Source organism: Monodon monoceros, unplaced genomic scaffold, assembly GCF_005190385.1.
Source record: "Monodon monoceros isolate NGI ecotype Baffin Bay Population unplaced genomic scaffold, NGI_Narwhal_1 Super_Scaffold_12, whole genome shotgun sequence".
In the NCBI taxonomy this organism is placed as follows: Eukaryota; Metazoa; Chordata; class Mammalia; order Artiodactyla; family Monodontidae; genus Monodon; species Monodon monoceros.
This window is the reverse complement of record NW_021703768.1, coordinates 35,089,365-35,104,575: the sequence shown is the minus strand read 5'-3', so window position 1 is coordinate 35,104,575 and position 15,211 is coordinate 35,089,365. Positions and strand designations below refer to the sequence as shown.

Sequence of the window (15,211 nt, the reverse complement as noted above, 5' to 3'; positions counted from 1 at the left end):
TGCTTTTCATCAGAGTTGTTTTAGCAGGACACATTCTTCCACTCCATTTGTTGTGAAAGTCATGATGTAATTGCCCTTGGTAAAGAAACTTGGTCTTAATTTGGTGGGTTTTGTCAAAACTTTCTTCGGTGGAACCAGAAGAAAATCGCTATTGGTTACCATCAACAGTTTTGGTTTAAGTGAAAAGGGTTACTTTTTTTTCTTTTCCAATATGTTTCTCGCTCCTGCTGAAGGGTAGATGTAGGGAGACCAATTAGGAAGCTGATGCAATAATTCAAGCAAGAGACAGAAGGGCCTGAACTTTTGAAATAGCATTAGGTATGGAGAATAATTTGCATTATCTTCAAAAATGTAAACAAAAAGTGTTTCCATAACTTATTTCATAATGTTGTAAGTGCTTTTAGAGTTTAGAAATCACAGTTTTTCTTAAGTCTCTATTTTCTTTTTAACATGTGCTTTTGGTACATGGCTAACTAAGCAATTTATCACATCCTCCACTTTTGTATTTCCTAGTTTTGGAAACTATCTACTTAATGTCTATTTCAGCTTTTAAAAAATATTTGTAGGTTTTTTACCTCTTGATTATAAAAGTAAAATTAAACAAAAATAACTTGGCACTGTCACCCAGGGATAAAAATGATTAACATTTCAGTGTTAATTTCCTATATGTTTTTCCTCTCAGTTTTTTGTAGATATAGAAATAATTGAGCCGAAGAGCATATCTGTAAATATTTATATAGAATCTTGCATTTTTATGAAGCATTATGTTATGAGATGTCATTAAATATGAGAGCCATAATACTGATTTATCATGTGGATGCACCATATATATTTTACCATTATTCTATTGTTGATCCTTCAGGCTGTTTCCAACTCATTGTTATTTTAACAAATGCCGTGGCCAATATTTTCATGAATAGTCATTCTTCACATATATCCTCAGGATAAGTTTTTAAAGTCAAGAACTTCTTTGAAGGCTTGAATCGAATAAGTGTAAAGATGTGAATGAACCCTAATGGCTGAAATTTCCAACTAGTTGAAGAGGTAGAAGTAGTGCTTAGCTGCTCTGCATTTCCTGTGTCCACCTCCTGTTTACCTGGTCACCACCTTGGTTGCATTGGGCTAGAAAAGAATCAATATGCAGGAGGCCTAGTAACCTGATGAATAAGTAAAAAAGTGAAGGCTATGCTCTTGATATATCAGAGCATAGAGAAGTTTGGAGGAGAAGATCTGGAGTACAGTGATGGGGAGTCCTCTTGCCTTCTGACTCATTCTCATATGAGTATAGATGGACATCTCTACCCACTATTTCAACTTGGATGCCCACATGTTTATTGACTCTTCTTTGGAGTTTCTGTTTTATTTTTGTTAAGATCCTTCTGTTTATCAGAGAAGACAGCTTTTATCCATTATGTCCTGTTCTTCTTCAGCTATTTAGAAGTAGTGCACAGTAATGAAAATGACTCGCTAATCCCTGTTATTCTTTCATTGTGGAGGGAGTGTGGTGTGGGCATACATGGTAGAATAGCAGAAAGGAAGGGGGTGCTTAACCTCAAAAACTTCTGGAGAGTTCAGTTACTAGTTTAAGGAGACGGTATAATACACCTCTCCTTGTACAAGTCAGTTCATTTGAAGATAGTTCTTTGCTTTGGGTATGACATCTATTAAGCTGAGCACTCTCAGTCTTCAAGACGATATTTTTCTTGGCACCAGAAAGATAATTTTGTTTTTAATTAAAAAAAATATTTTTAATTAATTAATTTGGCTGCATTGGGTCTTAGTTGCGGCACATGGGCTTCTCTCTAGTTGTGGCATTTGGGTTCCACAGAGCATGGGCTCAATAGTTATGGCACACGGGCTTACTTGCCCCATGGCATGTTGGGATCTTAGTTCCCTGAATAGAGATTGAACCTGCATCCCCTGCATTGGAAAGCAGATTCTTTTTTTTTTTTTTTTTTGCGGTAGGTGGGCCTCTCACTGTTGTGGCCTCTCCCGTTGCGGAGCACAGGCTCTGGACGCACAGCCCCAGCGGCCATGGCTCACGGGCCCAGCCACTCCGCGGCATGTGGGATCTTCCCGGACCGGGGCACGAACCCATGTCCCCTGCATCAGCAGGCGGACTCTCAACCACTGCGCCACCAGGGAAGCCCTGGAAAGCAGATTCTTAACCACTGGACCACCAGGGAAGTTCCCAGAAATATAATTTTTTGATCTCAACTATGTTGACTGTAGTTTTTCTTGATCCTTGTTATTCTGAGGTTTTTTTTTTTTTATGTTGATGTAAAAAAATGATTTATCTTCTTTAAAAATGAATTCTAAAATAGCAGACTAACTTGGGGCATTCAGTATTGCTATAAAATTCCCTTTTGCTCTGTGAATAACTTTAATTCTGATTTTTAGAATTTCCAGTTATTAGTTAATAATTCCTTTTTCAAATTTCCATATTGAAATTAATGATCAATCTTAAAGTAAAATTATTTCAGCAACTGCAGTTCTATCACGATCCTAGGAAGCTAATTACAGGAATAAATAAAAATGGTTACAAATAGCATTTGTATCTATATTTAAAAAGCAATTGACCAAGCAGATGTTGTTACAGATTTTTGTCTTTGATATGATAAATTTCTCATTAATTTTGAAAATCTGGGTTTAAGGGATGTGCTTTCAGATTTTGCATAGTTGAGCTGCAATTTGTGAAAGTTCAAGCAGCTGTACTGACAAACCATTTGACAAATTTATAACTGAGGCTGTTTTAAGCAAAGTTTTAGAGCTTTATGTTTTGTATTTTATGTTCAGACACATGTATTTGAATTTCTTCTGTTTTTATGGACCTAGAAGTTTGTATGTTTGCATGTGTTTATTCTTTCTCTCTCTCTGATTTATATGTATATTTGTGCCGTGCATGTGTGTGTGTATGTGTATATGTATACTTACATTGTACATCCAGCCTAAGTTGGTTGTAAGGATGCATATACTTCATCTTTTTTTAATAAAAAATATTCAGTTTAAGCTCTCACTATATAATTAAATTTTTTTTTCTTTTTGCCTAGGTTGAAGAAATTGTGGATATTGGATCATTTGCCCCAGAAGACATTCATATTCCTAAGATTTACGTACATCGCCTTATAAAGGGAGAAAAATATGAGAAAAGAATTGAGGTAATTGACTTAGCTTGTCTGTCAGTATTTATGGATCTAACTGTCAGAGGTGTGTCCCTGGGGCTATTCTAGATGATAAGGAATTAGAGCTGAACAGGAAGTCTTGCTCTGAATCTTAATAGGAGCTTCTCATGTGTCTATCTTGAGGGGACATGATTGTCTATGTAATTGTCCAGTTCAACAGTTCCTTGTATATATCATCAAATTACATGCTTCTCTAGGCTGTGTCTTCTAGGCTTTTGTAACTGTCCTAATTTATGATGCATAGTTTTGGCTGGCTGTCCTAATGGGTAGAGGAGGATAATCAGGTCTTCGGTGGCTTTACCCCTGCTGGACTCTTAGTGTTTGAGTGTTCAGAACTATCTATCTATCTTGAAGTCTTTGCACATTATAGAGTCCAGACAGAACATCATTTCCCATGAGTGTTGGGCTCTGGGCAGCTGGTGGGTATGAGATCATGGCAAGGAGTGGGTACCGGGAGCATTGGAGGTACTCTAAGGCTACTGAGAGCATGAAGACCAGCTGGACCAGAATTGATATCAAGATTCAGAAGTGTCTAGGGATCGGCAACAGAATAGACGTGCAGTAAGAGATACCGTGGATTCAGAGATACCCTCTACCCGCGGACATCAAACAGAAAGGCATTCTGCAATCTAAAACTAATGTCAGGGGCCAGGGATCAAAAATGGGACATTTGCAAACAGAAACCAGAGTCTGTATCAAGGAGATTTAGTAACGGAAATAGTTTTCTGGCTGGTTTCTGGATATTTCTATGATTCAGTTATAGCAAAACCAGTCTAGACTCTGCATGTGGAAATAGGCAGTTGGCAGCAGCAATACCTGGTAAACACATTCTCACAGCCCTGCAAAAATAAAGTCCCAAGGTCTATTTCCTTTTCTTTATTCTGGCTTCATCCCAGAGCACCTGAGGAGAGTTCAGTTGCAGGAGTCTTAGAGTAACAGTAGTGGCACTCAGTGTGACAGTAACAGAGGAATTATTTGCTTCAAGGAGACAGAACAATTATATCTTCCTCTTCAAACATCTGACCTCTTTCACTTACTTTTTATTTAATTAATTAATTTATTTGTTTGTTTTATTTATTTTTTAAATTTACTTATTTGGCTGCACTGGGTCTTAGTTGCAGCATGTGGGATCTAGTTCCCTGACCAGGGATTGCACCTGGGCCCCCAGCATTGGAAGCGCAGAGTCTTAGCCACTGGACCACCAGGGAAGTCTTTTCACTTACATTTTAAAGAATTATTTCTGTCATCAAATTTTATCCATAGTATTCTTTTTAAATTTAAAAATTCTCTACATTATATTGCAGATTTGCCTTATAGTAGTAATGGGAGAGAGTTTTGTATTTCATTAGTGTTAAAATACAAAGTATACCTCAACCATGAATAATTTATTTCTGTTTATTTTAAAGCGTTTATCAATCCGGAAAGAGGAAGATGTAAAAACCACATCTGGTAAACCTGGAGATAATGTAAGGGAACGTATCATCAAGCGGGCAGCTCTTGAATTTGAGGATGGCATGTATGGTATCCTTTATTCCTTGCCCCCTGGGCTGGGCAAAGACGTAGCCCTCACTTTTTACATATTCATCAGGTTACTAGGCCTCCTGCATAGTGATTCCTTTCTAGTCCATTGTAACTTCTAAAGCAATTGATCAATTTTTACAGATGTGGCATATAACCTAAAGGTATCAAGATAAATGAAATTAGAATTATAATCCTTTTGCCTTCTTGAAACAAAATGGTGACTGAAAATTTCCTTAGCTGTTCTCTAATATATAAGGAATTTCAGTATAATTTGGCATATGGCTAAGGGTAATTGGGAGAAAAGATTACCCAAGGTGAGGGTTTCAAATCTCAGAAGTACTGCTTATAACCAGTGCTATTTACTTTCTCTGTGTTCTGACATTTACATACTCATTGAAACGTAAGATCCAACTTCTTAACAACCTCTTGTTTCCCCTGACAAAGATTCTGTGAATGTACCCTTTTATGTCTGATGTTTTGTAAGGGTATTCAATGAATGATTCAAATTCTGCTGTAGATATTGAATACTTTGTCAAAAAAGAGGTAGGTGAAGATGGTTTAGTGCAATTAGTGTTTGGATTTTGAATGTGTTTAAATAACAGTGAGTCTATTCACCATTTTGTTGATTTTCAAGACATCAACTGTGGAACTATATAATACAAATAATATGTATAAATTCAAATAGTGTATGATAAGATAAATATTTGTTGAATGGTGAATCCAGTAAAGCCATACTTAAAGGCCTGGGACAGGAAGTAGTAGAAACATGACATGTGTCTCCATTCTCTGAGCTTCCCCTAGTCCATAAAAATCTTCTTTCAGACTGATATTGACAGGAGAACTGTTTTTTTACTTTCTTTTTACCTCCACCACTTCATTTTTCTTTATCTTTCAGTTTATACATTGGGTTATGGTGGGAATTCACATAGGGGAAGAGAGTATAATAGTGCTTCCTCTTCCACCGCCAGTATCAGCAAGATATGGAGTCAACCAAGTGAACTGAACAGGTGAAAGCTAGTCTCTGGGTTTTCTTCTTACGTCCAGTCAGTTGGTTTACCATTGATATTTTAACACTGACTCTATGATAACGCTGATTTTTAGATATAATGGATTCTAGGTATCCTTTATTCACTGTCATTGTATTGCCTATGAAAAATATTTGCAAGTCAGTTCATATAAATGGTCCTTTCCATAGCACCTACTCTTTTTCAACCCAAATTACATAGGCTTTTTTCTCCCTGGTATTTGACTTACTAAAAAATACTAAAGAACTGAGAAAATTATAGCATATGTTGAAAGAGGGGGGGTATAAAACTTGTAATTTGGGTTGCCCTTACCTGAAAATGCCTGCTTATAATTATAATGGAATTAATACCTCAGTGTGTTCCATGCATCACTGTGAGAAATGAAGTACAAATAAGTCTACACTAGATTGTGATTTGGTAAGAGGTGAACCAAGAAGCTATCATCATAGCTTCATAGACTTACTGTATTCACAAGAGGTGACCTGGCACATTGAGTTGTCCTGCTGGCCTTTGTAGTCTATAATATGGCAGCATATACAAACTTTATCTTTTCTGGACTTCATTCACAAAGCACTCACTGTTATTAGAATCTCATCAGAGTGCCATCATTCTTTGCACTAATTCTGTCAAAGTCTGTGGTTTGCAGTGGTAGTGGACAGCAATTCCAGACAGCGTCAGTTTTTGTTTGTTTGTTTTTTTTTGGCCAAAGTGCACAGCTTACAGGATCTTAGTTCCCCAACCAGGGATCAAACCGAGGCCCACAGCAGTGAAAGTGCCAAGTCCTAACCACTGGACCACCAGGGAATTCCCACAGACAGTGTTAGTATTTCTGATCTGGTCAGCCTGCTTGTATTGAGAGGCAAGGTCGAATCCACACCACTGCATACAAGTCAGAACTTTGATCACCCAAGGAAGAAGATTTAATACCCTCAGTTAGCTCTTCTTTAAGAAAAAATTTCATTGAAGTGTAGTTGATTTACAATGTTGTGTTTAACTTCTGCTGTACAGCAAAGTGACTCAGTTATGCATACATAGATTCTTTTTCAGATTCTTTTTCATTATTGTCTGTCACAGGATATTGAGTATAGTTCCCTGTGCTATATGGTAGGACCTTGTTGTTTATCCATTCTATATATAATAGTTTGCTAATCCAACCAGTTAGCTCTTTGATGCTGTAACACAGCTTTTGTTTTTATATGGTCTCAAATGTGTTCACTGAAGCTTAAACATCCCCACCATCCTGTTTATGTCTTAAGGAAGGTTCAGTTACCAATGGATGTTATCACAGTGATCCAAAGGAATCTATACAATTTAGGCAGACATTTTGGTGTTGTCATAAAACTTTTTTTAAAATTCAAAAATGGTACCCCGTTTTAGAATATTTTAATCATCTTTATTTTCAGTTGCAGTTTTGAATAGTGAAAAATGCTTTTAAACAAAGGTCAGGCCATGTTATATCAGACATCAGTCATAATAAATCATAATACAGTCCAAATTTGCTAACTATGTCTTACAATAAAAATGACCTCTTGGCTAGTTTTCTGAAGCCACTGCTTTGATATCTTTATGGGGAAGGCTGTGATTAAGAGATTTTCTTTTTGAAAAAATTACAAAATAATACCTAGAGGGTGGTGGGAGAATGTATTCAGTGATTACATTCAGAGTAAGTACCTTTAAAGAAGGCCTATGTTCAGATTTATTCATGTAGAAGATTTATGACATAATCTATCTTTTATATGCTGGACCTTAACCTCTTTTTTTCCAGCTAATTTGGGCATAGGAATACCGCTTCTGGCCAGCAACTTTATCAGCCCCAGCATGACTGTCCATCTGCAAAGTGAAAATGGAGTCCTGGGTTTGGTAAGATAGAAATTAAAGTTTTATTTATTCAATCTTGATGGAGAATGAGATATTTTATATAGTGAAATCTTCTTATAACTGAGAGTTGTTACCTTAAAGTTCCCAATCTTGTTTTTCTTTCTTTTTATCCTCATGATAAAATATTTAACTTTTCCCATAAAATGGTGGTACTTGTGAGCACGTCGTGTTGTGTTTTTTGGAGTAGATGATGGTTTCCTGACTATGAGCTTTCCGACTGCTCCTCCTTTGTCCCTGTATCAGCTTCCGTCTCCCCTATTGCATCTGCTTCAGAGATCTCACACCATTATATTTAGGTAGTTACTTTTAACCTTTGTGTGATTGAACAAGATAATGAAGGTCATTAACAATTCTACATTAAATAAAAATCAGTAAGTCTCAGCATGAGAAACTGAAGAGTAACATTTCTACTTTAGGACAGGACATTTTTTGACAGTTGATTGATTCAAGAACTTCTCATGTAATACTCGTTTTGAGGCCACGTTGTTCAAAAGGGTAGAATTTTCCCTTCCTCAAGATTAACCTTCCAGATGGGCTCGATATTCTCATAGAATTTGGCCATTCTCTTTATTCAATATTATAATAAAATTAAGAAATACTTAAGCTTCCTGGGTAACATTTTTTATTTACTTATTAATTATGGCAGAGATTACTTATAGTCTGACAATTTATAATATTCCTAATCTTTTATTGTTTTTCAGTAGCTCTTAACTGTTAATGCAGTGCAAATTGTACATATGGAACATGTATATCTAGTATTTAAAATATAAATAATGGTCATGAGAGTGTAGTTGATACTGATTGAGGCAATAATTGTGATCACTTTCAGAAACACAAAAATGATGTGAGTCTGGATAAAAGCAGATTCATATTGCAGTCAAAGACATAAATTTTTAAGGTACCTTAAAGATTATCTAGAGTGACCAATTCCCTCATTTTGAAGACAAGGGAAATAAGTCAATATGAATTACCCATGGTCACTGTTTAAAGAAAAATTTACACAGGTCTAAAACATTAGTTGCCATTTCAATTTATTCAAAGAATAAATTTTTGGTCCCTTTTTTTGAAAGTATGTTAAAATTTCACAGCCAATATTTCCTCATTCTTGGCTCTAATTTAGACCTTTTCTTTTCCATTTCCTCCCTTTTCGTTTAATAAATGTTATGTTATGAAACTACTCCAAGTAATTAGAGATGGTTTATAAGAATACATAGAAAATTAAAAATCAAAAACTTAGTGAGAATTACCAGGCAAAAAGAAAATAAAGGTATCAAAACTTAGATGGACTGAGAGATAAGGTTAGAACTCCAAATCCGAGCCTTTAGGTGCTACATACCAAAAAGCTGAAACTGCTTCTCCAGACCCTTCTAGCCAAATAAGGCAGCCATTTAGTTTGTATTCATTGATATACTACCAGGAAGATTTCTGAATAACATCGGCTGCATAGTAGGTACTAAATAATTACTTTTTTATTGACCTGTGTTTCCAACAGCTTAACATTTCTTTCAGACTTTGGTAGTTTTTAGAAAATATTTTTCACTTACCCAAGCACAGTTTTTAGCATAGAAAAGACAAATCAACGTGGAAAACAGAGCCACGAAAACACTGGGATTATTTTGAAAAGGTTCACCTCAAGTCTTTTGATGATTTCCTAGGGTTTTAAGCAAAGTTACTTATATTTCAGTTTTAGTGTGTGATTCAGTGAGAAACTTCTTTTCCTAATTGAACATGTGCTTTATTTGACAGGGTCCTTACCCATTAGAAAATGAAGTTGATGCAGATCTAATCAATGCAGGTAAACTCACTCATTACATGTTTTTCCAGCCTTCTCCTTTGCTATTGATTTAGTTCTCTGCCAAGTAATAGCAAAGAGTTGGGCTTGTTTCTTTGTCTTTTCCTGGAGAGTATGCCACTGTATTTTTCATGGAGGAAGCGAGAGAAAAGCCTTCCTAGTGCCCTCTTGGTCCGGATTGCCTGTCAGAGGTCTCCCCTATTTAGGGCAGAGTAAGATAAAGGAGAAATTGCAGGAGGGGCTACATATAATGGTAGGAGCTTTGGTGGGTCAATCAGTCAGCGTCCTGAGAGCAATCTCAGGTGGGGTAACGAGGAGGATTAAAGGAAGGGACAGTTTACAAGGGTGCAGACAAGATTAAGGGAAACCAGAAAGGATGCTGAAGCACCACAGGGAGTTCTTATCACTCCTAGGCCTTAAGGGGCAGCTGTGGGAGAGGACCACCTAACAGGAAGCAGGGTCTTTGTAGAGGAACACGACCATCTTGCAGAAACCTGGGTGAGGGTGAGAATGGAGGTCTTTTCTGCTGGGTCTTCTGCTTGTGCCTCCCATTGACCAATCCCAGGTTGAAATAGGTCTGCTTTCTCATGATGAGAAGGTGGGGAGTGGATCCATAGTGGCCGAAATCAAGATCTGGTGCACTGAGGTTTTTGTTGTGGTTAATAATTACTGTCCTCTAGTCGACATCAGAGTTAGGAGAGCATCCTTCAAAGGTTCAAGGGTGCTTGAGGATGTACTCTGCCACTCAGTGCAACCCAGTGATGTAAGTAATAAATACAGAGTTTCTTTGTACTGGGGACTCTAGCCTGTCTTCTCCTTTATTCCTGCATTCATATGCTTTGCCTTTTATTATTAGCCTTTTATTTGACTGGGACATAAGGTCACATGTAGCAGCAGCCTAGAGGAGGAAAAACAGGTCAGACCTTTTGCCCATGCTTGAGGCAGCACTGCCACCATGTTAGGGCTAAAGATTATCCTTAGAATGGGGCTGTCCATAAGAAGCTAATTTTTATATTCTAGCATGTTTTTCTTTACTGTTCTTCTACTCCTGTTCACTCTACCCCCGCAAAAGTATTATTGTTGCTTCATGTTCAAAAACAGTGTGTGTAAATTTCAGAAGAGAAGTAAGAGCTGAACATAAAGGCCAGCTGCCAAGTAGAATTGATGTTTGATGCTTAGGATTTTTGAAAGTAAAACAGCTTCTGGTTGAATAGTTGAGTTAGTTAACACAACTCAACTCTGAAAGGCCCACTGTGGTAAAGCAATGACATTTAACCAAGGCTGTAATTTAATTGTACTGTACCCTTTAGCAATAGCTCGTTGATCTGTGAAAATATTTGCTGCTTGGTTTAATTAATTAATGTTAGTGAGTTATTTGCAAAGTGAATAACTCCATTTTCCAAATATCAGGCTTGAGCTCATAAAACCCACTTTTTTTGGAAAAGTAGCTAATCTTTTCAATGACATCATTGGACAGCAGGCATTTCTGATTCCATTGAGCTTTAGCTCTATCCTGATGAAGCCACCAGTTTTAGATGTCAACTTCTGAGATATCACGTATAATCTTAAACTACTTTGTAAAACAAGAATTCATTGCTTTGGGGAAGCCAGGCTGCAGAATAGTTTAATAATATCCTATCATTTTCATCAAAGTCCTGTTTGGAACTTATGATGCTTTTGACTTTGGAACTAAGTTAGGGAGGAAATACTTTGAACTTGAGAACCCAGAATCTAAATTGGTGGTTCCGCAATTCCCCAAGTTTGGAAATTACTAGGAAGATCAGCCCATTGTTTGTGTTAATTTGAAATTATTTCTATAGAAATCCCTTGGAAGGAATATAAAGAGTTATGTTTCTGGGCATAATCAGTGTATTAAAATTTTAAAATAATAATACAGCTATTTCTAAGGATCCCTTTTTCTAAATAATAATTTCATATGGTTATATAACAATGAATGACCACTTGTATAGTACTACATAGTTTACAGCATACTTTTTTCAAATATATTAAATCATTTGAACCTCAAGTGAAAACTTGTTGTACAGATTGGGAAATCAAGCCCAGAAAAGTGACGTGATGTTCTCAAGATCACGTTGCTAGGGACTGGACTAACACAGGGTCTCCTGCTCCTGGCCCCCTGGCCTTTTCTGCACGTTGAGCTATATCCACTGATAACCTGAGTTTTACAGAGGTGCATAAGGCAGTGCTTAGAACATTTCCAAGGTCCCAGGAAGATTTGCAGTATCCCAATGGAATTGTGAAATTTCTAATAAATCTCACGTTAGCTTTCATATTAATGTGCATTTTGCATTCTTTCCTATTTCTTAATATTACTTTCTTTAATATCAAAATAATGTTTTAAATGACTTCCTTTTGATTAAAACTACTTAGAAAGAACCACCGTGTTAATCTCACAGCTTTTGAATATCTGTGGTTCCTGCCATGTACCTCTAGAGCAGTGGTTTTCCGTGGGAAAGAGGGGTGATTGCTCTCCCCTGGGGACATTTGACAATGTCTGGAGACATTTTTGATTGCCAGTGTTACTGGCATTTAGTGGGTAGAGGCCAGGGATGCTGTTAAATATCCTACAATAACCAGGCATTTATCCAGCTCCCAGCATCAATAGTGCCTGCTCTAGAGGTCTGTGTGCCACATCTGAAGAATCACAGGCCTGAACATTAAAGTTCAAATAGTATGGCATTCAAGATCTATCTAATGGTTGTGACTGACCTTTTCAAATTTATCTTTCTCTACGCCCTACAAGGTCTTCTGAGTCCACCCATACTGAACTGCTGGATCTTTTCTGACCATGACTCGTGCTTTCCTTCCTCTGTGACTGCTCTTGCTGTGCCTTTCATTTTTTGTTTTGTTCTATCCCTTCCTTTTTTATCCCCGTCTCTTTATTGGTAATGTCCTATTGAAATGCATTATACCTATCCTTGAAATCCCAGTTCATTTGTCCTCTCCAGATCCTTCTGTGGCTCAGAAGTGCTCCTCCTTCAAACCCACAACACATCTAGTGTCTCATAAGCATACCATATTTTGCCTTGTAATTATTTGTGTATATTCATCTCTCTTGCTGGGTATTATGTTCCCTTTTCTTGCGGCAGTGGTTCTCAAAGTGGTCCCCAGAGCCACAGCATTAGCATCCCCATCACTGGGGACTTGTTAGCGATGGAAACTCTCAGACTCTAGGGAGCTGAGCTCAGCAGTCTGCATTTTTATAAGCCCTCCATGTGATTCTGATGGGTGTTAAAGTTTGAGAACCATTCGTTTAGGGCATCTGCATTTTGTGTGTAACATTGTTCAAGGCACAGAGTAGACATTTACTTGATATTGAGTGAATGACATGTTATATCATGAGCCAAAGGACTCAAAACTATGAAATTGGATAACTATTGCCTGAATATCATTAGAGGATATAGACATACACAGAGCAAATTTGGAGGAGACAGAGATCAATTAGGAAAAATCAAATAAGAAAGACCCTTTTCTTTAAGATGTTGATTGTGTTATTGATTATAATTGTTTCTTGACTAAATTTGGACATTGCATTTGAAAAGCATGGATTCAACTTTAGGATACCTTTTTTTGTTTAGATTTTGGATATTAAAAATGATGAAAATTAACTTTGCTTCCAAAGAATGTATTTATAAGATGCCAGAATGTGTTAGCAGGGGCCTGAGAATAACTTTGTTTCATAAGAATTATTTTCTGGGCTCTTTAATAAAGCCATCCTTCATAAATCACATGGGGAGAGCTGAAGCTCTCTGCATTGATCTCAAAGTTTCCTATAAAGTGGTAAATAATGCCTTCTATGTACTACCAGCTGGTTGAGACGGCCTTTTGGAAGTCATTGTGATTTATCACATAGAGAACAAATAATTGAGAATTTTTTGTTTCTCTGCATTTTCAGCCTGCAAGTTCTTCCTTGCCTCTCCACCTCACAGGATTGGTGAGGAACTGTATTTGCTGGACGTGAAAGTTGTGTTAGGATAAGGTTTAGTTGTATTACACTTGTCCTGAAACCTGGAATTCACGGGCTGGTGTATAACCCCACCATAAAAGTGAATTGCTTGCCCCTGTAGCATTTATCCCTAAAGGGGTGATGGCACTGTCTTTTCCACAAGCAGGTTTGCAGTGAGGAATAATAACAATGACAATAATAAAAGTAATGTTTACAGAGTCCTTTCTCTATGCCAGGTACTAGAGTTAAAGACTTCACATGCACCATTTCATTTAATTCTTCAAATATTATGTGCTGTCCAAAAGCCAGCCCCTACTAACCACACCAGAAAGTATTTTCCAAAGCTTTTCAGCTTTGTGGTCCTTTAAAAGATGTGAAAATGTTTCCTTTGTTTAGAATCAAACTTTTTTGACCAATAAATAATTCAGCATGATATAGTCTTACCCTTGCTTTACAGTTGAGCTCAAATGGAGCAGGGTACTGGTGGAGAAGTTAGCTCTCAGGGAAGACTTGAGAAGTTGAGGTTATAGCTGTTGTTGCACAGCTGAGCACAATCAGATCGGTCTGGTCCTGTTGTGTCCAAGAGCTTCTCTCTGTTCTAATCTTGGAATCACTTTTCTTCCCCTTTTTTTTGTCTGCCCTGTCACACTGGGACCATGGCATGAGGTGTTATCAGACAGTTGACTTACCTTTGGCAAAGTGGCATGTGAGCACTTTTCTACTGAGACCAGAAGCTTCTCCTAGGCACCTAAAGCTCCTGCACAGACAGGTCACAAGAAAAAAGCAGCTCAAGTTTGAGTCAGGTGATATTATAGGTTGTGTGGGGACTGGATGACCTTGAAGAACTTTTCCAGTTCTGGACTTTTATTATGAGATGTAAGTTTTGTGAGAGGTCCTTCCAAGAGGACCTTCTTTGGTTTTAATAGAAACATAGGAGCAAGGGAAGAAAAATGAAGCAGAGAGAGAGAGAGAGAGAGATGGAAGAAGAGATTCAGTCCCAGTGACGTTAAGGAATTAGGTGGGACCTTTCTTTCTAGGTTATTTACTGAATTTTAAGAAATATCTGAGGAGCATCTCCTGTGTCACTCCCTTCAAGTTGTATTCCTTCATGTCTGTTCCACAATATCTTTGCTCTAGTGACTTACAGTAGCATGGGTTTTGACAGGTGCATCCCAGCACCTCCTTTCCTCCTCACTCCTATTAGCATTTAACAGGGACTTGTGAAGGGACTGAGTCTGGTGGGAGGCGGGGATGGTTACATAATAATAGGCAGTAGAGGGGTGCATTGTCTGTAGAGAATTTCAAAGCAATAATAAAATTAAAAGTTGGGCTGCTTTTTATTATCACCATGCAAGGGCAAATCTGAACAATGTTAGTGACAAAATGCTCTTCTTCATAGGTGAACAGTTCCCACTGTGTCTCCCGTACCCCTGTTGCTGCCACATTTTGGTTAAGGGACCCTTAGTTCTGTAGGAAACAGAGAAGGTATAGACCTCTGTCTCCACCATGATTTCCACTCTTAGAAATCTAATAGCCTTTTCTTTCCTCTTTTTCTCCCGTGTGTGTGTGTTTGTGTGTGTGTGTCTGTGTAGGCAAGGAAACAGTTACTGTTCTTCCAGGAGCCTCTTATTTCTCCAGCGATGAATCATTTGCGATGATTAGAGGGTATGTAATAACGGAGCCCCTCATGTTTCACATGACGTTTAATGAGCTGAGTCATTCCCTGAGTCTGTTAGCAAGACTCTGAAACATAGACATCTCTCCCAGCCAGAAAATGATCATGGGCTTGTTTGGCTGCACCAAGATGTGAAATTATTCACATTGAATGTTGGCAGTTGGAACTTCC

General features: G+C 37.6%; 1 protein-coding gene across 2 annotated transcripts in view; it reads left to right on the top strand.

Moving 5' to 3' along the window:
* OXCT1 (3-oxoacid CoA-transferase 1) overlaps positions 1-15,211 on the top strand; it is a 141,522-nt gene that overhangs the window by 67,719 nt on the left and 58,592 nt on the right. For both annotated transcript variants that reach the window (XM_029216903.1, XM_029216902.1), the window contains 5 exons: positions 3,051-3,158; positions 4,589-4,703; positions 7,494-7,588; positions 9,353-9,401; positions 14,958-15,030. In XM_029216903.1, the coding sequence (XP_029072736.1) occupies positions 3,051-3,158; positions 4,589-4,703; positions 7,494-7,588; positions 9,353-9,401; positions 14,958-15,030 (440 nt within the window). The remainder of the gene's footprint in view (positions 1-3,050; positions 3,159-4,588; positions 4,704-7,493; positions 7,589-9,352; positions 9,402-14,957; positions 15,031-15,211) is intronic.